This window comes from Lagopus muta, chromosome 23 (assembly GCF_023343835.1).
Source record: "Lagopus muta isolate bLagMut1 chromosome 23, bLagMut1 primary, whole genome shotgun sequence".
Classification (NCBI taxonomy): domain Eukaryota; kingdom Metazoa; phylum Chordata; class Aves; order Galliformes; family Phasianidae; genus Lagopus; species Lagopus muta.
Window position 1 is genome coordinate 2,238,067 of NC_064455.1, and position 24,578 is coordinate 2,262,644.

At 65.4% G+C, this 24,578-nt stretch overlaps 3 protein-coding genes across 14 annotated transcripts; 1 reads left to right on the plus strand and 2 right to left on the minus strand.

Annotated features, from left to right (window-relative positions):
• The first annotated feature begins 794 nt into the window (after positions 1 to 794).
• Positions 795 to 10,123, plus strand: SYTL1 (synaptotagmin like 1). 6 transcript variants are annotated; one of them, XM_048969075.1, is made up of 16 exons: positions 798 to 891; positions 1,677 to 1,990; positions 3,414 to 3,565; positions 4,481 to 4,626; positions 4,872 to 4,974; positions 5,057 to 5,096; positions 5,164 to 5,257; positions 5,372 to 5,469; positions 6,060 to 6,194; positions 6,278 to 6,444; positions 6,548 to 6,650; positions 6,741 to 6,902; positions 8,203 to 8,281; positions 8,351 to 8,450; positions 8,548 to 8,753; positions 9,890 to 10,123. In XM_048969075.1, exons 3-16 carry the CDS (start codon positions 3,438 to 3,440, stop codon positions 10,033 to 10,035), a joined length of 1,707 nt encoding a protein of 568 aa, XP_048825032.1. In that variant the 5' UTR covers positions 798 to 891; positions 1,677 to 1,990; positions 3,414 to 3,437; the 3' UTR covers positions 10,036 to 10,123. The 6 variants fall into 6 exon arrangements, with proteins under 6 accessions (XP_048825029.1, XP_048825027.1, XP_048825032.1 ...); XM_048969076.1 differs by having other exon boundaries at positions 799 to 891; positions 6,087 to 6,194; XM_048969072.1 differs by having other exon boundaries at positions 795 to 891; positions 5,164 to 5,469; positions 8,372 to 8,450.
• On the minus strand, positions 9,994 to 20,254 carry MAP3K6 (mitogen-activated protein kinase kinase kinase 6). 7 transcript variants are annotated; one of them, XM_048969061.1, is made up of 28 exons: positions 17,725 to 20,254; positions 17,083 to 17,222; positions 16,602 to 16,625; positions 16,107 to 16,291; positions 15,846 to 16,014; positions 15,621 to 15,727; positions 15,383 to 15,553; positions 14,988 to 15,100; positions 14,744 to 14,903; positions 14,505 to 14,655; positions 14,328 to 14,435; positions 14,205 to 14,254; positions 14,022 to 14,114; positions 13,764 to 13,842; positions 13,560 to 13,693; positions 13,359 to 13,486; positions 13,145 to 13,281; positions 12,952 to 13,057; positions 12,701 to 12,858; positions 12,437 to 12,629; positions 12,228 to 12,363; positions 11,602 to 11,755; positions 11,343 to 11,528; positions 10,991 to 11,096; positions 10,786 to 10,894; positions 10,470 to 10,701; positions 10,307 to 10,383; positions 10,122 to 10,223 (listed from the first exon to the last, which is right to left on the minus strand). In XM_048969061.1, exons 1-28 carry the CDS (start codon positions 17,978 to 17,980, stop codon positions 10,136 to 10,138), a joined length of 3,750 nt encoding a protein of 1,249 aa, XP_048825018.1. In that variant the 5' UTR covers positions 17,981 to 20,254; the 3' UTR covers positions 10,122 to 10,135. The 7 variants fall into 7 exon arrangements, with proteins under 7 accessions (XP_048825014.1, XP_048825015.1, XP_048825011.1 ...); XM_048969057.1 differs by having other exon boundaries at positions 9,994 to 10,383; positions 10,470 to 10,894; XM_048969058.1 differs by having other exon boundaries at positions 9,994 to 10,383; positions 14,328 to 14,655.
• Positions 20,255 to 20,375: 121 nt separating this feature from the next.
• On the minus strand, positions 20,376 to 24,353 carry CD164L2 (CD164 molecule like 2). Its single transcript, XM_048969099.1, has 6 exons — positions 24,171 to 24,353; positions 23,249 to 23,341; positions 23,049 to 23,126; positions 22,883 to 22,951; positions 21,851 to 22,016; positions 20,376 to 20,574 (listed from the first exon to the last, which is right to left on the minus strand). The coding sequence occupies exons 1-6, from the start codon at positions 24,253 to 24,255 to the stop codon at positions 20,568 to 20,570; spliced, it is 498 nt and encodes a 165-aa protein (XP_048825056.1). The 5' UTR covers positions 24,256 to 24,353; the 3' UTR covers positions 20,376 to 20,567.
• Between the last annotated feature and the right edge of the window lie 225 nt (positions 24,354 to 24,578).

Sequence of the window (24,578 nt, forward strand, 5' to 3'; positions counted from 1 at the left end):
CTTCAGGGCCAGAGCAGCAGCTAAAAATGCACTGAGATCCCCCACCTGGGTGTGCACGGCTCCGTCCCTGCGTGCCCATCCTCTGCGGCCACCTTCAAAGCCTCCGTTTCCTTCCATGCCCCCCCAGCCCTCCCTGGGGGTCCCCATGGTGTCCAACCTATGAGCTGCCCTGTGCTCCCTGCCTCCGTTTCCCCCTGGGAGCGCTGAGACCTGAACGATGAATGTGAGGCAGTGGGGTGGCTGTGGGGTTGGGATCTGCTCCCAAAACCCGGCTCAGCTCTGCCCACGCTCTCCCTGCACCCAGTGCAGAAATGAGGCAGAACCTGTTCTGGGTGCCTGCAGGTGGCTGCCAGCACCCAGAGCCCAGAGCCCAGAATCCCATACCAAGTGCTCAGCATCCCATATCCAGAGCCCAGAATCTCACCCTGAGCCCAGAATCCAACGCCCAGCACCCACTGGTGATGCTCCTGTGCTGGATGCCCGGCCTGCACTGTCTGTGGTCACTGCAGTGAACAGAGCTCAGCTCCAGCATGGGTTGGAGACCTGGCAAACTCATCACCCCAGTGCATCCATCCGCTGCAGTGAGGGCTGCTGAGCCCCAGCAGAGACCTGGCTGTGCTCACTGCATCTCTGCTGTACCCACAGGAAAAGGAGTGAGGTTGGGGGGGGGGGGGTGTTGTGGGGCTGGGGGACACGTGTGCACAGCTCTGAGCACCCCATGGGGAGAGGAAGGGGAGGGCAGCACACAAACAGACACACAGACACACAGACAGACCGCTGCTGAAGTCTCATTTCCTTAGAAACAGCACTAAAAATAAATCCCCCTTTGCTGGTGGGGTTGAGCTCTGCACCCCCCCCACTCACACCCCAACATGGAAAGTGGGGCACAGGGTGAGGAGAGGGGCTGGGGTGCAGCACTGCCAGGTGGCTGCGTCTTGAGGGGCTGGTCTGGCTGGGGTGGAATCCATGGGGTGGGATCCATGGGGTGGGATCTATAGGGGTGGGATCCATGGGATGGGATCCATGGGATGGGATTCATGGGGGTGGAATCCATGGTGTGGGATCCATGGGGTGGGATGCATGGGGGTGGGATCCATGGGGTGGGATCCATGGGGTGGGATGCATGGGGTGGGATCCATAGGGGTGGGATCTATGGGGGTGGATCCATGGGGTGGGATCCATGGGGTGGGATCTATGGGGGTGGGATCCATAGGGTGGGATCCATGGGGTGGGATCTATGGGGTGGGATGCATGGGGGTAGGATCCATGGGGGTGGGATCCATGGGATGGGATCCATGGGGTGGGATGCATGGGGGTGGGATCCATGGGGTGGGATGCATGGGGTGGGATCCATGGGATGGGATCCATGGGGGTGGAATCCATGGGGGTGGGATCCATAGGGTGGGATCCATGGGGTGGGATCTATGGGGTGGGATGCATGGGGGTAGGATCCATGGGGGTGGGATCCATGGGATGGGATCCATGGGGGTGGAATCCATGGGGGTGGGATCCATAGGGTGGGATCCATGGGGTGGGATCCATGGGATGGGATCCATGGGGCTGTGTGTGCATCCATCGATGGCGATCCTTCACCTCCCCCAGGCCCCAAAGTGCCCCACGTTTGGGCTGGCACAGTGGGCTGCCACACTCCAGTCTCCCCATCCCTCTCCTCCCAGTCCCCCCCAGCACAACCCACAGGTGGGGCTCAGCGGAGGCTCCCCACTCAACTCTGCTCCTCCATCGTGTCGGCGATGCCCCCCACCTCCACCTCCTCCAACCGCTCTCGGTGAATTCCCCTCCCCGTCCACCTGACGCCTCCCAGTTCAGCCCAGTTCAGCCCAGTCCCGTCCGCTGCGCACCTCTGGCTCCACTCCCAGCTTTGGCACCGCCGGCTGCGGAGGTTCCTGCCCTGCTGGGGTTGACTCAGCCTTAGGGCTGCGGCAGCAGCGGGCACCGCGCGGCCCATGGCCCCCCCGCAGCCCTGGGCGAGGTAAGAACCGACCCAACGGGGAGACGTGGGGGTGAGGGAGGGGGTCTCCTCCTGCTCTGAGGGTGGGGGGCTGCGCTCCGCCCTCCGCTCTGCTCTGAGCTCTGGGCACCGCGTCGCCTGCAAGCCCCGAAGTTGTGGGGTGCAGGGGGAAGCAGGGAAATGGGGGGCTGCCCATCCTTGGGGGTGTTTTGGGTGGGGGGATGTTTGTGCTCGCACCACCCGTCGCCCCACTTGCACAAAAAGGGCTGCGCAGCCCCGTCCTGCAGCTGGCTGGGAGCTGCGACTGGTTGGACTGGTTGCACCCGTGGGGGGGTTTGCAGCTTCCACCCCCTCCAAACTTCAGCCCCCTCCCCTCCCCCCCCAGCTGTGTGCCACCCAAAGGATGGGGGGAAACCGCAGGTGTGTGTGGGCTGCCCCTCGGTGACACAGTGATATTTTGGGTGCTGCTGTGCTCCGGGGGGGGGACGGGACACCCCCATGGGGCAGGTCTGTGTGTAAACAGGATATGGAGCCAGTGTGGGGCAGGGGGGGGTGGGGAGGAGTAGGGCCTGGTCCCATTGCCGGAGCCCTGAGCACCACAGCGCAGCGTGGGGTCACCAGGAGGGACGTGGGGTGGCACTGGGTTGGCAGATGGGGCAATGGGGTGAGGATGGCTGGGGATGGGGGGGGTTCCTCAGTGCCATCGTGTGTGATATCGCTGTCCCCATGGTGTGCCATCATGGTTCCCGTGCCATCACGGTCCCGGTAGTGTGCCACCGTGCTGTGCCACCCTGCTCCCTGTGCCATGGTGGCCCCCATGGCGTGCCATTGCAGTCCCCGTGGTGTGGCACCGTGGTCCCCACGCCATCGTGGTCCCTATGGCGGTGGCACTCACACCCACCACTCGCTGTCCCCGCTGTGCACAACTCCTGTGCTGCCCACCCAGCAGCTCGCACTGCTCGGGGACACCGGGACCCCCCCAGGGCTGGGATGGGGACAAACGTGGGGCCGGGTTGGCAGCCACAGCCGCCCCCAAGCGCTCAGGCTGAGAGCACACGGCTGTGCAGTGCTGGCGCTGACATCCCCGTGGGATTTCTTTGGGGGGGGGGGGGTTGGGGGTCTGGGTACCCGCACCCTTTCCTGTGCCCCTCTTTGTCCCTTGGGAGCCCTGCTGGCAGCGGGAGGGGCAGCAACAAACGCCTTTGGCAAACAGTGACCGGGCTGCCACCGCGCCGGGGAGGGAGGGGCGCCGGGGGGGGGGGGGGGGGTCGTGCAACGCTCTGGGGGGGGGTCGGTGGGGTCGGTGGGGGGGGCTTTGCGCCCAGCTGCCCCCATCTCGCTGCAGAGGGTCGGGATGCCGCACGCTGCCCCCCCTGCTGCGGCCCCACCGCCCCGCTCCCGCCTCGCTGAGCTGTGCTCACCCCCAGCCCCCCCTCTTCCCCAGCCCCCCCCCGAGCCCGCAGCACCCATGGAGTTGGAGCCGGGACCCGAGGCGCTGCTGGACCTCAGCTTCCTGACCGAGGCGGAGCGCTGCGCCATCGCCGAGGTGCTGCACCGCGATGCTCTGCTGCGCCGCGCAGAGGAGGGTCGAGTGAGGTGGGACCCCCAGGGCCGCCCGTGGGCAGCGACAGACGCGGGGTCAGCCGGGGGGGGTGGGGGTCCCGAACACCGTGGGAGATGGCTGCTGTCCCCAGCCTGGGCCGCCTCCCCCAGCCTCATCTATGTCCCCTCAACCTCGTCTGTATCCCCAGCACGATCCATGTCCCCAGCTTGGTTCCTGTGTCCAAGTCTGATCCGTGTGTCCCCAACCTGATCCGTGTCCCCTGCCTGGTCTATGATGTCCCTTCAACCTCACCTCCCCCATTCTGATCCGTCACTGACTTTTGTCCCAACATGGTCTGTGTCCCTTCACCCTCATCTGTCTCATCTCTGTCCCCAACCTGATTAATGTCCCCCACCCATGCCGTGTCCTCTCGACCTGGTCCATGTCCCAACCTGGTCTCTGTCCCCTAAACCTCATCCCTTCCCTCCCCCCCTCCAGTCTGATCCATGTCCCCAACCTGGTCTGTGTCCCCAGTCTCATCCACGTTCCTGACCTGATCTGTGACCCCAACATGAGCTGTGTCCCCTCAACCTGCTCCATGATGTCTCCTCAACCTCATCCACGTTCCCCCAGTCTATGTTCCCAACCTGCTCTATGTCCCCTCATCTGCATCCCCTCCCCTCAGTCTGCTCTGTGTCCCCCCAGTCTGACCCATGTCCCCAACCTGACCCGTGTCCCCAGCCTGGTTCACGTCCCCTCAGCCTCATCTGTGCCCCCCAATCTCATCTGCGTCCCCCACCCGGACCGTGTCCCCAACCTGATCTGTGTCCCCAACCTGATCTGTGTCCCCATCCCGATCCCTGCCCCCTTCCCTCCGCCGCCATGTGGGGCTGTGATGGATGAGGGGTGGCAGAGCGCGGGTTCCCCAGCGGCACCCAGAGCTGAGCGCCGCTCCCATGGCCGAGCAGCAAACTGCGCCAGTCTGTGTCGGACCCGATGCGACTGAGGACCCTGACAGGGGAATGGTTCTGCCACGTCCGCGCCCAGCGCCACCGGAACCTGCTGGGATCCGACCTGGTCCGTGCGTCCATCCGGCGCAGGAGGCGGCCGTGGGGTATGGAGGGTGGGGGGGAGGGAGGGAATGGGGGATGGATGGAGGGATGGATGGATGGATGGACGGATGGAGGGATGGAGGGAGGGATGGATGGATGATGGATGGATGGATGGATGGATGGATGGATGGATGGATGGATGGATGGAGGGATGGATGGATGGGTGGATGGATGGTGGGCAGGCAGATGGGTGGATGGGTGGGTGGCTACACGGCTGTCAGCCCGCTGAGGTCCCCGCTGTCCCCAGGAGCAGCAGAGCTGGAGCGCAGGCTCAGCCAGGGTGAGCTGGAGGCCATCAGGGAGAAACTGCTGGAGGAGAAGGAGGATGAAGAGGGAGTGCGGGAGGAGAGGTGAGGTGAGGGCGGGCAGGGGGCTGCAGCCCAGTGCTGCTCCAGGGCAGCACCAAGATCTGCTGACCGCTTCTCCTGGCAGCCCCAGTGAGGATGGAGTCCTGGCAGCCACAGAGCCTCAGGTGGGTGCTGGGCTGGCACGCAGCGCTGTGCTGCTGAGCTCCGCCTCACCCCCTGTGCCACCCACAGCCCAAAGCCACTGCCATGGAAGGGACCACGGTGTCACCATCCCTGCAGCAGGGTGATGTCCCAGCAGGGGGACGGGACGGCTGCAGACAGCCAGGTGATGTGGGGCTGCAGGGAAAATCGATGGGGATTCAGGGAAAAAGGGGACTTCCCTCTTCCTATACCCATTCCTTGCTGTGTTGGGACCCCCACCCACATGGTGCCCTCGCAGGTGACAGAACGGACGGGAGCCCCTTTGGCACCTCCAGTGTGGAGGAAGAGGAGGAGGAGGAGCCCAGCCCTGCACACAGCAGTCCTGGTGTTGTACAGGTGGGGTGGGGGGCTGTGTGGGGTTGTGGGGACTGTATGGGGTTGAGTGGGGCTGTATGGGGCTGTGGGGGGCTGAGTGGGGTAGTGTGGGGTTGTGGGGCTTGTATGGGGCTGAGTGGGGCTGAGTAAGGTGGTGTGGGGCAGTGTGGGGCTGTGGGGTCTGCATTGGGCTGTGTGGGGCTGTGGGGTCTGGTATGGGTCTGTATGGGGTTAAGTGGGGCTGAGTGGGGTGTTGTGGGGTTGTGTGGTCAGTATTGGGCTGTGTGGGGCTGTGGGGTCTGTATGGGGCAGTGTGGGGCTGAGTGGGATGGAAGTAGGTTTGTGGGGTCTGTATGGGCTTGAGTGGGGCTGTAGGGGGGCTGAGTGGAGTGGTGTGGGGTTGTGAGGTCCGTATGGGGCTGTGTGGGTCAGTGTGGGGCTGAGTGGGGCTGTGTGAGGTCCGTATGGGGCTATATGCGGCAGTGTGGGGTCTGTATGGGGTCCATATGGGGCAGTGTGGGGCAGTGTGCCCAAGCTGCTCACGGAGCAGCGTTCCCTGGGGCCCCACACCGTGGCTGCAGCCCTATGGATGCTCCCCCCGCCCGCCCCAGGCCGCCCCCTCTCCTTTTCCCCCGCAGAGCACGGAGCGCCCCCCGGACGGACGGACATCCCCGGCGGACAGCCGCGCTCCTCCAGGCGCCGCGCTCAGCAGCAGCTCCTCCATCTCCAGCCTCACCTCCTCCACGGTGCGTCGCGTTTTGGGTGCGGGTCCGTGCGGTTGCCGGCGCTCCAGACCCCCGTCGCTGATCCCCCCTTCGTCCCCCCTCAGCTGAGCGGCAGCCTGCTGAGCCTCTACAGCGACTGGGAGCTGCGCCGGGTGCCGGTGCGGGGCTGCGTTCAGTTCTCACTGCGTTACGAAGCGGCCGCTCAGGAGCTGCGGGTGCACGTGGTGCGGTGCCGGCATTTGGCCGAGGCCAAGAGGCAGCGCTCCGACCCGTGAGTGGGAAACCGGGGGGGGGGGGAGGGGGGGCAGGCACCGCGACCCTCTGCGTGCCCCACAGCCCCCCAACCCCCCCAACCCCATCCCCGCCGCCCGCAGGTACATCAAGACCTACCTGCTGCCCGATAAATCCAACCGCAGCAAGCGCAAGACCTCGGTTCGGAAGTGGAGTTTGGACCCCGTCTTTAACGAGACCCTGAAGGTGCGTTTGGGGTCGGGGGTCCCGCTGTGCCGCCCCCCCCAACCCGGTCGCACCGTTTCTTTCCTCTCCTGCCCCCCCCCCTCCCCGCAGTACAACGTGCGCAAGGCGGAGCTGCGGGGCCGGACGCTGAACGTGTCGGTGTGGCACCACGACGCGTTGGGTCGGAACCTTTTCCTGGGGGAGGTGGAGGTCCGGCTGGGAGAGTGGGACTGGGCCAACACGCAGCCCGAGTGGTTCGACCTGCAGCCCCGCGTGAGTCCCGTGTGCAGCCCATAGCCCTGCCCCCTCCCCACCCCATAGCTCCCCATAGCCCCGCTCCCTCCCCACCCCATAGCACCCCATAGCCCTGACCCCTCCCCACCCCATAGCTCCCCATAGCCCCGCTCCCTCCCCACCCCATAGCTCCCCACAGCCCTGCCCCCTCCCCACCCCATAGCACCCCATAGCCCTGCCCCCTCCCCACCCCATAGCTCCCCATAGCCCCGCTCCCTTCCCACCCCATAGCTCCCCATAGCCCTGCCCCCTCCCCTGTCCCTCCTCGCCCCATAACTCTGCCCCCTCCCCACCCCATAGCTCCCCACAGCCCTGCCCCCTCCCCACCCCATAGCTCCCCATAGCCCTGCTCCCTTCCCACCCCATAGCTCTCCATAGCCCCGCTCCCTCCCCACCCCATAGCTCCCCATAGCCCCGCTCCCTTCCCACCCCATAGCTCCCCATAGCCCCGCTCCCTCCCCACCCCATAGCTCCCCATAGCCCTGCCCCCTCCCCACCCCATAGCACCCCATAGGCCCGTTCCTTTCCCACCCCATAGCTCCCCATAGCCCCGCTCCCTCCCCACCCCATAGCTCCCCATATCGCTTCTCCCTCCCCTGTCCCTCCTCGCCCCCTCCCCGCTCCCTCCTTCACCCCCTCCACCCTATCGCTCTGCCCCCCCCCCACCCCATACCCCCATGTAATCCTGCTCTCTCCCCACCCCATAGCCCTGCTCCCTGCCCCACACCTCCCATAACTCTGCTCCCTCCCTGATTCTCCCTACCCCATAACCATGCCCCCTCTGCACCCCATAACTCCCCATAACCCTGCCCCCTCCCCACAGCCCCCACACCCCTGCCCCACACCCCTAAAACGCTGCTCCCTTTCTGACCACCCCCATATCCCCATATAACCCTGCTCCCTGCCCCCCATAGCTCCCCACAACCCTGCTCTCTCCTTGACCCTCCCCACCCCATAGCCCCCCATAACCCCGCTCCCTCCCCACCCATAGCTCTCCATATCTCTTCTCCCTCCCCTGACCCTCCTTACCTCATACCCCTGCCTCCCCTGCACCCCATAGCCCCCCATAGCCCTGTTCTCTCCCCACCCCATAGCCCCCATACCCCTGCCCCATAACCCTGCAAACTCCCTGACCCTCCTCATCCCATACCCCCATACAGCCCTGCTCCCCCCCCACCCCATAGCCCCCCATAACCCTGTTCCCTCCCTCATCCTCCCCACCCCACACCCCCATTCCCTGCCCCACAGCCCCATAACCCCTCTCCCCCTCCCACCGCAGACCCCCATACCCCCAGACAGCCTCCCCAACCGAGGTCACCTCAACCTGGCACTCAAATTCATCCCCGCCGGCTCTGAAGGTGAGTGGGGGCTGTGGGGATGGGGCAGTGCACCCCCAACAGGCCCTGACCCGGACCCCCACCCCACAGATTTGGGGCAACCACCTACAGGTGAGCTGCACATCTGGATTAAGGCAGCACAGGACTTGGTCCCGCTGCATGGCAGCACTGTGGATGCCTTCGTGCAGTGGTGAGGGCTGCGTGGCAGCACAAGGAGGGCTGGGGGGGCACAGCATGGGGGCTCAGCCCCCTCCCAGCCCCCCCCCTCATTGCTGACCCCCTCCTAGCTCTGTGCTGCCTGATGACAGCAAGGCCGGCCGGCAGAAGACGCGGGTGGTGAAACGCAGCCTCAGCCCCATCTTCAACCACACCATGGTGTACGATGGCTTCCAGCCCCACGACCTGGCCCAGGCCTGCGCTGAGTGCACCCTATGGCACAGGGATGCCTTCGCCAAGAGGCAGCTGGGGGGGCTGCGGCTCAGCCTGGGCACGGGTGAGGGGGGATGGAGAGCTGGGGGGTTCTGTGAGGTCCTGAGGGGGGTCTATGGGGAGTTATGGGGGTCTAGGAGGAGTCTGGGGGGGGAGATGGGGGGTTCTGTGAGTGTCTATTAGGGTCCTGTTGGCTCTGTGGGGTCCTGAGGGGGGTCTATGGGGAGTTATGGGGGTCTATGAGGAGTCTGGAGGGGAGATGTGGGGCTCTGTGGGTGTCTGTTAGGGTTCTGGTGGCTCTGTGGGGTCCTGAGGGGCGTCTATGGGGAGTTAAGGGGGTCTTGAGGAGTCTTTGGGGGGAGATATGGGGCTCTGTGGGTGTTTATTTGGGTCCTAGGGGGTTCTATGGGGTCCTGAGGGGGGCCTGTGGGGAGTTATAGGGGTCTGTGGGGTTTCTGGAAGGAAACGTAGGGAGATATGGGACTCTATGGGTCTGTTGGGGTTCTATGTGGTTCTATGGGGTCCTGGGTGGATCTATGGGGAGTTATAGGGGATTGTGAGGAGTCTGGGGGGAAATATGGGGAGATGTGGGGATTTAGGGGTACCTGCTAGGGTCCTGGGGGGTTCTGTGGGGTCCTGAGGGGGTCTATGGGGAGTTGTGGGGGTCTATGAGGAGTCTGGGGGAGAGATATGGGGAGATACAGGTGGCTATGGGGATCCTAGGGGGAGTTCTATGGGGGTTCTGGTGGGGAATGTAGGAGAATATGGGGTTTCAGAGGGGAAATATGGGGAGATATGGGGCTCTGTGGGTGTTTATTTGGGTCCTGGGGGGTTCTATGGGGTCCAGAGGGGGGCCTGTGGGGAGTTATGGGGGTCTATGAGGAGTCTGGCGGGGAGATATGGGGCTCTGTGGGTGTCTGTTAGGGTCCTGGGGAGTTCTATGGGGGTTCTGCAGGGGAAATACAGGACTCTATTGGTGTCTGTTGGGATCGTAGGGGGTTCTATGGGGCTCTGAGGGGATCTGTGGGGAGTTACGGGGCCTCTGGGGGGCGTAAGGGCAGACATGGGTCCTCCCGCACCCCCACCCCCCGACCCCGAGGCACTTCTCCTCCAATCGGGGCCGCGGTTCGGTGGGCACCGGGGGGCCTCTGCAGCGCCCTTCGCGGCCCCGTAACCGAGCGGGGTCTCCTCCCCCCGCAGGGAGCAGCTACGGGCTGCCCGTGGGCTGGATGGACTCGACGGCGGAGGAGCGGGCGCTGTGGGGCCGAGTGCTGCGGGATTCCGGGCGCTGGGTGGAAGCGCTGCTACCGCTGCGCACCGACCTGGTGCCGCGCAGCGCACCGTGAGAGCCAGCATGGGGATGGGGGGGGGGGTCGCGATGTGCCCCGCGCACGGGGGGCGCCTTGGGCCGCAATGAAGCACGGCGCGCTCTCTCCCGGATGCCGTTTATTGCTCCGCCGCTGGCGTCCCTCCGTGCCGCTGATCCCCGCGGTGCCGCACGATGGCTGCCCACAGGCGGTACGCAGAGCCGCGCCTGTTGAGGAGCGGATATGGGGCTGCAGGGGGGGCACGGCGATGTGTCGCCCCGCGTCCCACCCCCCCGAGCCCGGCGGGCACCTCATCCCGGTGTAGAAGAGGTCGTCGCGGGTGGCGCTGCCCAGCAGGTCCCGCAGGGTGAAGCCGTGCGTCAGGAGCTGCGGGAGGTGGCGGTGAGGTGGCGCAGCCCCACGGCATCGGCGGGATGCAGCCCCGAGGGGCTCCGCGTGGCCGTGGGTCTCACCGCGGCTGTGGCGCTTGGCTCCGTGCCGTGCTGCTGCAGCCACTCCAGGAGCAGCGGATCAGCCCGGGCCCCGCCGCTGCACCCGGGGCATGAAGCTGCGGTGTCCCCCCCGCTGTGTCCCTGCTCACCGCGGTGCCGGGGGAGGTCGGGCTGTGTGACGTCCACCGAGCAAAGCGCCCGCCGTGCCAACCGCTGCCACTCCTGCTCCTTGTCGGCCAGCTGCCGGAGCAGCCTGGAGGGCAGCAGGGATGTGGGCTGGCATTGAGGGGCACACGGTGCTGCCCCATCCCTGTGCCCCACGGATGCCCGGCCCCACCTGCTCGTCTGTGCGCGGAGGCGGCGGAGCTGTGCCAGCAGCACTGAGCATTGCTGGCTGGCGCTGCTCTCTGTGGGGCCGTCGGCCTCGGAGTTGTCCTCCTGCAGCTCTGTGGGGCGCAGGGAGCAAAGCGTGGGGCGCAGCCCACCCCACATCATCCCTGGGGGCTCAAGCCGCGTCCCGGCCATCCGCCGGTGTCACCCACCTGTCAGCAGCACGGCCAGAGCTGCCTGCACTGCCTGGCTGATGGCTGAGTCCAGAGCAAACACCCAGTGAGGCCTGATGTGGTGCTGGCGCAGCACCCGTGTCACCTGGGGGGGGATGGATGGGCTGGAGTGTCACCATGGGCAGCACTGTGCCAGAGCAGCACCGTGTAGGAACAACACTGTGCTAGAGCAGCACCGTGCCGGTGACGCAGTTCTGTATCCTCAACGTGTTTGTGCAACGCCGTGCCAGAATGGAGCTGTGCAGCACTGTGCTGGAGCAGCAGTGTCAGCATGCCGGAGCAGCGCCATGCAGGAGCAGCCCCATCCCCACGCCGTATCCCAGGCGCTCACCACAGCCTGGAAGTGGAGCAGCGGTGCCTGCAGTCGCTGCACACCGATCCCATCCTCCCTCAGCCGTGCCTGCAGCTGCAGGAGGTCGCGGCGCAGCCGGGGCTGCTGGGGGCTCTGGATGTAGCTCTGCAGGCAGCTCAGCAGCTGGGCGATGTGCTCTGAGCTCAGCCTTGGTCCCACCGCGCTCTGCACGGGCGAGAAAAGCCCTGAGATGGGCTCCATCCCACCCCCACTGCCTCCTGCCAGCCTCGCACCCCACCTGGCTCTCCTGCAGGGCAGCAGTGATGCCCGGCGCCTCGGCTCTCAGGATGCACAGCAGGGTGGCGCGGTGCTGGATGTCCTTCTGCAGCACGAAGCTGTCCCCGCTCTCCTCGGGTGAGGATGAGCGCAGGGTGAGGTCGGAGCTGGTGCTGCTGTGGGGCAGTGTGGGGCACGGTGGGTCGGGGCTGCCCAGGGCACACGTGGCATCGTGGAGCCCTGCTGATACCCTGGGAAGCCACCCAAGCCATTTCCAGCACAGGAGGGGATGAGGGAAGGACTGAAAGTGACCAGGAGCCACACCAGCTCGGCCTTCCCAAAAGCACTGGAGCTGTTACGGGGTTATGGGGCTACGGGGGGTGTTGAGCCCCACATCAGTGACCCAGCAGCATTTCACAGAATCACAGAATCACAGAACTGTAGGGGTTGGAAGGGACCTCCAGAGATCATCGAGTCCAACCCCCCAGCCAAAGCAGGTTCCCTACCCCAGGTAATTTCGTGCCCCTGCAGTCTATAACAAGGGACAGCTGTGCCACCAGCGCTGTGCGGGGGCATCTGAGGGCCACTCACCAGCGGGAGACCGAAATCCAACCCTGTGGGACCCTGGGAGGCCACCACCCCACATACCTGTGACCCGGCGCTGCCTCGCCGTGGCGCTGTGGGAGCGGGGTGCTGCCTGTGGTGCCCCCCACTCCGTCCCCAAAGGCTGGACGTCCCTCAGCGCTGCCAGTCCCCACCGCGTCCCCATCGCGAGGTGAACCGCCTGCCAGGGGGAGGATGGAGGGGGGAAGGTCAGAGGGCAGCCGTGCTGGGACCCCCCAGCCCCCCTGGCTCACCTCTCGCTGTGGGCGCCCTCTGGCTGCGGGGATGCCTGGCACCAACCAGGAATGGATCCTGCAGCAACGCGGATGCCGTCGCCCTCATGGCCGGCTCAGCCTCGAAGCAGCGCAGGATGAAAGCCTTGGCCTCGTCTGACATGGAGCCGGGCACCTCTGGGTGTGCCTTGAACATGCCCACCTGCAGGATGCGCTGCACAGGGACGGCCACACGAGGGAAGGCATTTCAGGGACCCCCCCCCCAGCCCCCCAGCCTGTGGGTACCTTGAACATGGCCGCCTGGGGGCTGCCCAGCTCGTAGAAGGGCGGTCTGCCCGTGGCCATCTCGATGACGGTGCAGCCCAAGGACCAGATATCTGCCGGCTTCCCGTAGCCCCACGGCCCTCGGTCGATGATTTCGGGGGCCATGTACTGCAGGGTGCCTGGGGGAGGTGGTGGGAGGAGAGAAGCCCCTATTCGTCACCCAGGTGCCCCATAGCCCCTCTCCCCCCCCCCCCCCCCAAGGCTGCCCCTACCCGTGAAGCTGCCAGCACTGGGGCTGATGCCCGCCAGCCGCTTGGAGGTGCCAAAGTCGGAGATCTTCAGCACGCCGCTGTATGTGTTGATGAGGACGTTGTCACCCTGGAACCCCATAACAAAGCCCCACAGCCTCGAGCTGTGCATCCCCCAAGCGGGGCTGGGCACGGAGGGCAGCCCCCCACCCCCCACCTTGATGTCCCGGTGCACGATGTGGTTGTCGTGGAGGTAACTGAGCCCGTTGAGGATCTGGCGGGTGTAGAAGACGATGGTGGGCTCGTTGTCCTTCAGGGGACCCCACTTGGAGCGCAGCAGGGACGAGAGGCTCCCTGGGGAGGGGGCAGCACCCACATTCACCCTATGGGTCCCCAACTCCCCCCACCCCCAGCCTCGCAGCGCTGCCCACCTCCCGGCACCTCCTCCATGAAGATCTTGATGAAGCCATCCTGGCTGACGGAGCCCAGGTACCGCACGATGTTCCTGTGCCGCAGGCGCTTGTGCAAGGCCAGCTCCTCGTGCAAGGGCTGTGAGCAGCTGCATGGTGGGCAGCAGAGTGATGGGCTGCACAGAGACCCCCACCCCCCCACCCCGGCACCATTGGACCCACCGGCTGTCCCGCTCCGGGATCTCCTTGATGGCGATCCTCACTTGGGTGCTGAGGCAGCGCCCGGCGTAGACGACCCCATAAGTGCCCCTGCCCAGGACCACGCGCTCACCCGACTCGGTGCACTCATAGCTGTACTGCAGGGGGGCACGTGGGGTGGTATCAGGAGCCCCTGGTGCCCCCCGCCACCCGCTGTGCTCCCCTCACCTCCAGGATGGGCTGCGTGCTGCCGAGCAGCTCCTCACCGCCCTGCTCCACCAGGAAGGATTGGACCCGCTCACAGAACCTGTGTGAGGAGAGGGGATGGTGCTGAGTCCCAGTGACACCACCCACCCACCCCCCACCATCACAAGGGCTGAAGCCGCTTTGGTTTGTCCCCTTTCCTCCCTAGGACACGATCTGCTGCTCCCACGGGGGGTGTTTGGGGGTCCTCCCCAGAAGCAACGTGGGGTCCCCATTGCTCACCACTGGCAGTGCTGCTGGGAGGGGAAGTACAGCTGGAAGTGCTCAGTGTGAACCACGTAGAGAAAGCAGCCCCGCTCGTCGCTCTTGCAGATGCTGTGAGGAAAAGAGCCCCCCACCACCCCCCCATAAGCAGTGGGGCTGGGGGGCAGCCCCCAGGGCAGGGAGAATTGGGGACACTCTCACCTGACGCCCCGGATGGCTGCGGGTGGGAACTTCCAGCTCGACACTGCTTTCTGCAGGAAGGAGGAGAAGGGCTGGGTGGGAGACAGCCAGGGGACACCCCCAGGACCCCAAACCCGGCCCTACCTCCTCTGTGGGGCACACGAGGCTGAGCATCACAGCGGGCTCCTCCGCCGCACTGCGCAGCGCCAGCCGTGCCGGCTGCAGCACCTTGCCGTGCTCCAGGACGAGGACCTGCAGCCACCACACGTGGTCACCCCGTGTCCCCCCATCTGTCCCCGGGTCCCCAGGGCTGCTCCCCACCGGGCAGCACGGCTCAGGCACGAAGGGCTGGCAGGAGGTGAGCAGGAAGCCCAGCCAGAAGTCAGCCAGCTCCTGCCGGGCGGATGGCAGCGCTGGGCTGTGCTGGAAGTGTTTGTAGAGCAGGAACGTCTCCATGAAGGACACCAGGTACCTGCATGGCAGGCATTGCAGGTGGGGACGTCCCACAGACACAGACTGCAGGGGGTGGCTGTGGGTGGCTGTGCACAGCCGGCGCTCACCATCCTGGCGCGTTGAGCTTGTAGAGCTTCTCAGAGGCCTGGATGACTTTGCCCAGGTCGTTGGCCAAGATTCCGGCCCCCAGGCAGAAGCCCACATCCCAGTAGTGCTGCAGCTCCTCCAGGCTGCCCTTACGGCCCTGCAGGCAGCTCAGCTTCACGCCTGGATGTGGGATTGCGACCCATCAGGGCTCAGCCCCCGACGGCAGCAGCCCCCTGTGGGGTCCCAGTGCAGGACGGGGCGCACCGATCTGCTGCAGCCGCAGCGAGGTGTCGAAGCGATGGCCGGAGGCGACGAGGAGGACGGCAGCGTTGATGCCCGCATGGAGGCTGGGCTCCAGCTCGAAGGCTTTGCTGTACCTGAGCAGAAGGCGTCATCCCAACGGGGCCATGGGGACAGCATCTCCTGCCTCCCAGGCAAACCCTTCTGTGTGACGTGGGGCTCCCGAGACAGAACGACAGAGCAGTGAGGGCTGGAAAAGACCTCTAAGAGCTTCCACTCACTGTGCACTGAGCGTGTGCAAGGGGAGGGAGAGCCGAGGCCCTGCAGGAGCTGGCTTCTTGGGGGATCCGAATGGGAACCTACACACACCCCACGGGGTCCCGGCCCTGGGTGCATCCCCAGCTCCATCCCAGCCTCACCAGTACAGCGCTCGGTCCCGCGTCTCCGTGTCAGTGAGGCCAGAGCTGATGAACATATCTTTGTAGATGCGGCCGCAGAGGCAGAGCAGGTCGGGTGCTGCCGTGTCCCGGTGCTGCACGGCAGGCAGCAGCACTGACAGAGCCTTCTCACGGTCTCCAGCACGGTTCCTCCTGCGTACGGTGCTCAGCAACAGGGCCACGGCCCCCCGCCCCGTGGGGACACCGGACCACCACTCACCGACTGAGGGCGAAGGCGTAATGGAAGCGAACGTTGGGCTGCTCGGCCACGTCGCAGGTAGGCAGGGAGTGCAGGGTGTCCACCAGAGAGATGATGGAGTCGTAATCCTGCGGGGACGCCTCCAAAGGCTGAGCCAGGGTGAACCTCCCTCGGTTCATCCCCGGTTTGGGGGCTGTGGGGCCGACGGGGGCTGACGAGGAGGGGGGATGGCAGCGCGGCGCCCACCTGTGCATCGCGGTAGGACAGCAGCAGGCTGACCACGATGTCCAGGCTGAGCAGCTCCACGCTGTCCAGGCGCTGCTGGATGCTCCTCAGCTCACAGCTCAGCTGCTCGCCCCGGAACAGCTCCCGCACCCGGCGGATGTCACGTCGGAGGGTCTCCCGAAAATACCCGCTGTTGGGGGGCAGAGATGTGGGGCTGAGCGGTGCTATGGCACGTGGCTGCCTGCCCTCCTCTGAGTGCACAACAGGGGTGGCTGCTGGTACCAGGAGTTGGTGGGGATGGCCTCCAGCAGCTGGACGAGCCGTGCTGTCAGCGGGGTGCAGGGCTCCATGCCGCAGCCGGGCTGGGGGAGCTCAGCAGGGCACTGCTCAGCACTGCTGTCACAGCACAGCACCTCTCCATGGGCTGTCACCGTGTAGGGGATGAAGGTGTAACTGCCACACAGGTCCTGGATGGGGGGGGGGAGATGAGGCTGAGTGGCGACGCCGTCCCTGTTCACCCCCCACCCCCCATAATTCGGGTTTTGGGCCCCACTGCCATCATTATGCTCCAGAGTGAACGGACCCCGTTGGTTTTCTGGGGTTGCTCCCAAACCATCCTTGTGCTTCCTGGTGCTGCTCTGAGCCACCCTTCCCCATAACTCAGCATCTGGGGTTGGGGGTCTCGCTCCCCACATGTGCTGCCCACTCCTCCGAGGCTGGGGGAGCTCAACCCCCCCCCAGCATTATGGCAGCAGTGAGAGCAGCGGAGAACCGTACCGAGTTCTTCTGGCAGATGTCCTCCTGGAGAGGGAGGGAGGGAGGGAGGAGGGACTTAATGAGGAGTTCTGGCACAAAAGAAATCAGCTGATCTCAGGATCCGGGGTCAAAGTCACCCGGAGATGGCCCCAACCCCAGGCAGGGCCACACACAGCCCTGCCACCCCACCCTGTGAAAAAGGGGCTCTGAATGGGTGCCCTTGTGCTCCCTCGTGTCGCAGTGACGTTAGGGGACAATTTAGATGCGCTGCCCTCCCGCTGCTCCCGTTGGTTTGGTGTTTCCCAGGAAAGCAAGCTGAATTTTCCTGGATTCGGGCTCTGGGACACACAGGCATCACCCCCTCCTCATCCCCTTTGGGCACCTGATGGGGGGCAACCATGGGAACCCACGCGGGCTCAGGGTGGGGATGGATGGCGATAGCACTGAGACGCCCACCCCCCTGAACCCCCACCCAGGTATTTGCTCACTGGTCCCCGCTCACCTGCAGGGCCCGCAGGGCAGGCAGCACAGAGCGGCAGCAGAGCAGCACATTGTGGGACATATCGAAACTCTCCCGGACCCCCAGGTGGTAGAAGAGCGAGGGCTGGCAGGCGGCATCACTGAGCTCCACCACGGCCACATCTGCTGGGCAGGACAGAATCACAGAATGGCCAGGGTTGGAAGGGACCTCAAGGATCACAGAGCTTCAATCCCCTGCTGCATGCAGGGCCACCAACCTCCACATTCAATACCAGCCCAGGCTGCCCAGGGCCCCATCCAACCTGGCCTTGAACACCTCCAGGGATGGACGGGGCATCACAGCCTCTCTGGGCAGCTGTTCCAGCACCTCACCACTCTCATAGCAAAGAACTTCCCCCTGACATCCAACCTCAGTCTCCCCTCCTCAACTTCAAACCATTTCCCCTTGTCCTGCTGTTATCTCCCCATTCCAAGAGTTGATTCCCCTCCTGTTTTAGGCTCCCTTTAGGTACTGCAGGCTGCAATGAGGTCACCCTGCAGCCTTCTGTTCTCCATGCTGAACAAACCCAGCTCCCTCAGCCCATCCTCAGCAGGACGGCACCAAGCACCGCCCCGAGCGGGGAAACCGAGGCACCCACCGGGCGGGGAGTTTTCTCCTCCTCACCTGCGTTATAGAAGAGATCCAGGGCTGCGGTGTCCCCCAGCGCCAGGCGGCCGAACGGCACGGTGCGCAGCCGGCCCCGCAGCTGGCGGCAGGCGGCCCGCAGGGAGCGCAGCGCCGGGCACGGAGCCGAACGGCAGCTCGGCACGAACACCGCGCTCAGCGCCCGCCCGCACCGCGTCCCGCACACCGGGCGGCACGTCGTGCCCTCCACCGCCAGAGGATCCTGCCAGCAGCTGCCGGCTCCATGGGCTGCCATGGGATGTGAGGAGTCGGGGTGATGCGGAGCACCGAGATCTGCGCGCAGGGAGAGCGCCGAACCCTGCAGTGAGGAAAGGCCGAACCTCGCACCCGGAGAGCCCCAAAGCCTGCACTGCGAGAGCTCCAATTGTTCACCAGGAGAGGCCAAATCCTGCACCGGGAGAGCTCCAAACCCCGCACCACGGGGGTCTGAATCCTGCACCAAGAGAACCCCAGAGCCGCGCTGAGAAAGCACCAAACCCTGCAGTGAGAAAGCCTCAACCCCACACCAGGAGAGCCCAAATCCTGCACGGGGAGAACTCGAACCGTGCACCAAGCCCAGCGCTAGGAAGGCTCCAATTCTTTACCAGGAGAAGGCAAAAACTGCGCAGGGAGAGCTGCAGCTGTACAGCAGGAGAACCCGAACACCGGCACAGCCCCACGTCCCGCACCAGGGCAGCTCCAAGCCCGCACGGGGAGAACTCAAACCCTGCACTGAGAAAGTCCCAAATCCGGCACCAGGAACAGCCCGCACCGTGCACCCACAGAGCCCCGCACCCCGCCCCGCACAGCCGATCCCGCTCCCCGCTCTGCCCCGCTCCCCACCGCCGAACCGGCCCCGCTCCGTGCCGGCTCTGCTCTTTGGGTTCGGTTCCCCCCTCCCAGCTCCGCCCCGTCCCGCCCCGGGCACCAGCACCGCTTCCGCCTGTCCCGGTGTGACTCAGCGCGGCCGCGTGGGGACGGGATGGGACCTATGGGATCCGACGGGGTGGGCAGAACCCTATAGGAGCCGATGGGTGGGATGGAAGCCTATAGGAGCCCGTGGGATGGGATCCATGGGACCTGATGGTCCTTTAGGACCCAGTGTGATGGTGTGGGACTGTATAGGACCTGATGGAATAGGATGGAACCCTGCAGGACCTGATGGGACGGGGCAGAACCCAACAGGACCCGATGGGATGGGATGGAAACCTGTAGGACCTGACGGGATGGGATCCCATAGGATTTGATGGGACCAAATGAGACAGGACCTATAGGACCCAGTGGGATGGGATGTGACCTCCTAGGACCCAATGGGTTGGGACAGGACCTGTAAGACCCTACAGGACAGAACCCTACAGGACCTGATGGGGCAGAACCCTATAGAACCCAATGGGATGGGATGGGATCTATAGGACCCAATGGGACAGGACAGAACCCTGTAGGACCTGATGAGATGGGACCCTAAAGGACCCGGTGGGATGGAATGGGACCCTATAGGACCTGATGGGATGGGGTAGAACCCTACAGGACCTGGTGGGATGAGGTGGGACCTTATAGGACCAATGGGGCAGGACCTATAGGATGGAACACTGTAGAACCAGTGGGATGGGATGGGACCCTACAGGACCCAATGGGATAGGCCAGGATCTAATAGGAACCAGTGGGTTGAGACAAAACCCTATTAGACCCAGTGGAATGGGATGAAACTCTATAGGACCTGATGGGACAAGACAGAACCCTGTAGGATGCAGTGGGACCTGACAGGACGAGATGGAACCTTAAAGGCCCCAGGAGGATGGGACCTATAGGACCTGCTGGGACAGGACATAACCCTATAGAACCTGATGGGATGGAACCCTATAGGACCCAATGGGATGAGACCCCCAGCACCGGGTGCTGCTCCCATCCTGGTGGCACCAGTTGCAAAAGAGGTGCTGAGGAAAGGGGAAGCTGTGGGGCCACAGCGAGTTCCTTCCCCCTGAGCTGCTGCTGCTGCAAGGCACGCATGGGTGGGGGGAGGAGAAGCTGTGGTTTTCCTGGGGAAGGGGGCGGGCAGTGCCCTGTGTGCCCACCATGTCCTCATCGCATCCCATCGTGACTCTGTGGTGTCCCCATCACGTCCTCATCAGCACAACCCCATAGAATCCCATAGACGCCACTGCGTCCCCCTCGCATCCCCAAAACGTCCCCATGATGTCCCCACCAACACATCCCCACAGGTTGTCCACCCTGTGTGTCCCCATGGTGTCCCATCGTGTCCCCATCGTATCTCCATCATTTCCCCATCAATGCACCCCCATAGTGACCCCATAACCCCCTCCCCATCCCCCCCCAGGGTCAATTAATGGGGAGAGGGGACACGAGGAGGGGGTAACCACGACACAGACACCAGGCATGGGAGGAAAGTCCTTTATTGGGTCTCTGCCCCCCCTGTGCCAGCCCTGGGTTGGGGGGCAAACAGCCCCCATCCTCCTACCCCCCACATCTTCCTCCTGGCACGCATGGTGTGGAGGTGTGGGGTTGGGGGGGGGGGGGGGCAAAGCTGGGCTGGGTGAGCCCCCCCACGCCATCGAGGAGCATTGGGAACCCCCCAGCAGCATCCCATGCCCTGCTGGGTGACTTGACTTGCTGACACACAGCCCAGACCCCCCCTCGCCCCCAGGTGCAGCCCCCCCCCTCCCCCCCCTCGCAGAGCCAGCTTTGCATAGTTGTGGTGCAGGTGGGGGGGTCCCACAGCTTTGGGGTGGTCCCAGCATGGGATGGAGACACAGCGGTGGTCTCTTCTCCACCTCCCCGGGAGGGGGGGGGGGGATGGGGGAGGCGAGGGCAGCATCGCCCGGAACTCAGATCCTGCAGCAGTGGATGGAGAAAAGCACATAGCAGGAAGGGCCGGGGGGGGGGGCACAGCACCCACCCTACTGCCCCCACCCGTGGGAGAGGGGGGTCCCACATTCGGGATGAGGGGGGGAATGGGAGCTGCTGCAAGGAAGGGATGGGGGGCACAGGGGCTCTGCAGGCTTATCTCCTCCCCCTCCCCCCCACCTCTATGCCCCCCCCCGGACACGATGGGGCGACACACGGACACCACCCGGCAGAGTTTAATGGGGGCAGCGGGAGCGACAAACCTCACCCCACAGCACACAGCACGCAGCCCCCTCCCCAAAACAGCACACGGGGGGAGGGAGGAGGGGGACACAGGGATCTCCATCTCCATCGTGTCGTCCGCCCCCCACACACAGACACCCAGGAACACAGAGGCACAACAAAAGCACACAGCAAGGTCCCGGCTCTGCTCCTGCAGGGGGGGGGGGGGGGATATTGGGGAGAGCGGGGGCTCAGGGCTGGGGGGGGGAGTGGGATGGGAGGGGAGGGGACAGCATGCGGGGCTGGGACCCTGCAGGATGCGATGGCACCGGGATGCTGAACAAAGAGGGGACCCCCACACGGCGCACAGGGGGATGGGGGGGGGGATGCACGCTGCTGGGTGCCCTATTAGAGAGCAGTTCCTGAGGGGGAAGCCCCCACCCCAGCGAGGGGCTCAATGGGACGGGGGCTGCCCGCCACCTTCTTGGGGACGCAGCAGAAGGAATGGGGATGTGGGGTCACCTCACAGCCCCGGGGACAAACAGCAAACAGCAGAGAACCCCCCCGCCACGCAAAGCAGGAAAGGGGGAATGAGCCCCTTCCCCCAAGGGGCAGCCGCGGGGCAGCAGGGCAGCCCCCTCCCCATCCTCTGGCAGCGCTCAGCACCTACTGGTTGTCCTCTCTGGCAGCGTGCAAGGAAAGAGAGAGAGGCACGGCCCCCCCGCGTTAGAAGCCCCACGGTGGGCACAAGGAGGGGCTGGGAGAGCATCGGACCCCCATGGGGGGGGTCTGGGGGCTGCACGGTCCCTATGGGGTGCGGCAGGACAGCAGCGCACAGACAGACGGACACGAGACGGACACTCGTTTCCTCCACGTGGCAACGAGGGAGGGCGCCCCAGAGCCCCAGATCCTCCCCACCCCCATGGGAGGGGACGGACAAACAGCCACGGGAGGACGCAGCGCCCCACGGTGAGACGCGGTGGGACGGTGGGGCTGCCCCATAGCGTCGGTGCGACCCCACAGAGGAGCAAGGGAGCCTTACAGCGTTTGGTAGCTGCTGTCCTTGGACTTGATGAACTTGAGGATGAAGAAGAGGACGGCCTGCACGCTGAGCACCAGCACCATGCCGCCCACAAAGCTGGCCGTGTCGAAGCCCGGAGGCTGGAACTCGGGGCTGCCCGTCAGCGGGGCACGCGTGGTGCTGCTCCCTATGGGACAGAGTGGGGCTACGGGGACGGACCCTAACCCGACCCTAACCTGAAGGATGGGGTCCAGCGGGAGAGAAGGGCTCGGCCCCCTCCGTTGCTGGAGCGGCACGAGGCATCAATAATTCAGAGCCGCAGCTCCGGTTACGGCCGCTTTTAGCCCAGCTCTCCAGTTCCCATTTCCTGGAAGAGGCTCCATCTCCGCTCCCGGCCCCATCCCAGCTCCCCGCCCGCTCTGCTGCCCGCACAGGAGTTGCTGCTGCTCCCCAGGGCCCCCCAGCCCGTCCTACACTGCTGCAGCACGGGGTGAAGAGCTGTGGGGCTGGGGCAGGGCTGGCACCGTGCGCACAGTGGGGCTCAGAGCTCAGTGATGGGACCCTGAGAGGGTGGCACTGCTCATCCCCGGGGACACAGGATGTACAGGGAAGTGGGTGGTCCCATCCTGTGCCATCCCATCTCATTTTGTCCCATCCCACCTCATCCCATGCTGTCCAACCCCAATCCATCCATCCTATCCCACCCCATCCCATGTTATTTAGCCCCAACCTATCCATCCCATCCCATTCCCATGCTATCCCACCCCAACCCACTCATCCCATGCTATCCCATGCTATCCTACCCCAATCCACCTATCCCATCCCATCCCATCCATCCCATCCCATCCCATCCATCCCATCCCATCCCATCCCATCCCATCCCATCCCGTCCCATCCCATCCATCCCATCCCATCCCATCCCATCCCATCCCATCCCATCCCATCCCATCCCATCCCATCCCATCCCATCCCATCCCATCCCATCCCATCCATCCCATCCCATCCCATCCCATCCCATCCCATTTCATGCTATCCCACCCCAGCCCCACTCACGTGGGGAATGTGTTGCCGGCTCCTTGCTAGGGGACCGCGGTGGCTCTTTGGTGGGGGATTTCAGTGCCGCTGGAGACAACAGCAGAGGACAGGAGTGAGGAGGGCTGCAGGGGGCACAGCCATGCGTGGTCCCATCCCCACTGCAGCCCCATGGCTGTGGGGTTACCTGGGCACAGGGCACTGCTGTTGTAGAGCACACATGTGTCCCGTGTGGCCGCCCCGCTGTGCACGCAGCTCCACGTCTCTGCAGTGAAATGGGGCAGGGGGTTCCCATGGGGGTCCCGGGAGACCCAGGCGGGCCTGGAGCCCCACACCCCAAGCTGAAGGATGGATGGCACTGGAAAGGGGGGGGAGTGCAGCGCTCACCCGGTGCCCCACAGCCCCCCCAGAGGCAGCCGGTGCCGTTGGGCGCTGGAGGAGCGGTGGTGCACAGCTCACAGGACAGCAGCTCTCTGCATTCTGCAAAGGAAAGGGAGAAGCGGGGTCAGGGCCGGGTCCGTTCCCCACCTCCGAGTGGGAAGAACCGGTGGCCCCTCCTGGTGGGGAGCAGAGTCCCATTGGGTGGACATCCCTCACCCCAAACCACCCCATGGCGCACAGGGCTCAACCCCACTGCCCACAGATGGGGGACGGGGATCCTTTTGGGTGCCGCTGCAGGGTCACCCCATCTGCCCTCGGTGTTCTTCTACCCCCCCAGTGCCCCTCTGCCCCCCGGAGCCCCACTGCCCACCAATGTGAGTCACTGCTCTGCCACCGGCTCTCACCCTCCCCCCCCCCCACGCACTCATCATTAATTGAAGGCAGTGCCAGCAGTGAGGCCCCGATCCGGGTGCCCCCCCCCGTCCCACAATGGGGCCCGGAGCCGTTCTCATGGGGATCAGCAACAACGGGGTCAGCGAAGCCTGGGGGGGGGGGAGAGGGGAAGGCGGGGGTTGATCACCCCATCCCGGGGGCTCGGCGACGCGCCGCTAATCCGGAGCGGTGGGAGGATGGGAGAAGGGCTGTGCATTATTGATGCTGAGCTGCACGCGGGGGGGTCGGGGGGGCCGGGCAGAGCCGCTTCGCTCCCCCTGTGGGTTCTCAGGGGGGGGTTCCCATTGGGTGCCCCCCCCTCTCACCCCGCACCTGCAGGTCGCGGCCCAAAGCGCCGCCACCGGGGAGAGGTGGGCGCCGCGCTCTGGGCACGAAGCGGGGGGGGAGGCGTGGGAAGGCGAGTCCCCAAAGTTTCTTTGACCCGTCCCCTCTTTCAGCCCCCCCCCAACCCCCACCCCGTGGGGTCGCTCCGTACCTGCGCGGGTGGCGGCGGATCCCTGAGCGCACAGCACCGCGCACAGCACCGCGCAGCGCAGCGCTCCGGCGCACGGGGGGGTCATGGCCCGGCCCGACCCGGTTCGTTCCGTTCGGTCCCGCGGCGGCGCGGCGGCGGCGAAGCTCCCGGGAGAGCTGAACGGAGCGGGGACGTCCGCACCCGCGGGGGGGGGGGGGGGCAGAGGGAGGGGAGGGGGGGCGGCTCCGCCTCGTTCTGCCCCGCCCCCCCCCAGCCCCCTCCTTTGGGCGCGGGCGGCCCGTGGGAAAGAGGCGGCTGCGGCTCCGGCAGCGGGACGGTGCGCGCACGGAGCGCATTGCACACGCATTGCACACGCATTGCACACGCATTGCACACTCGTTGCACACTCGTTGCACACCCCGCGCGCTG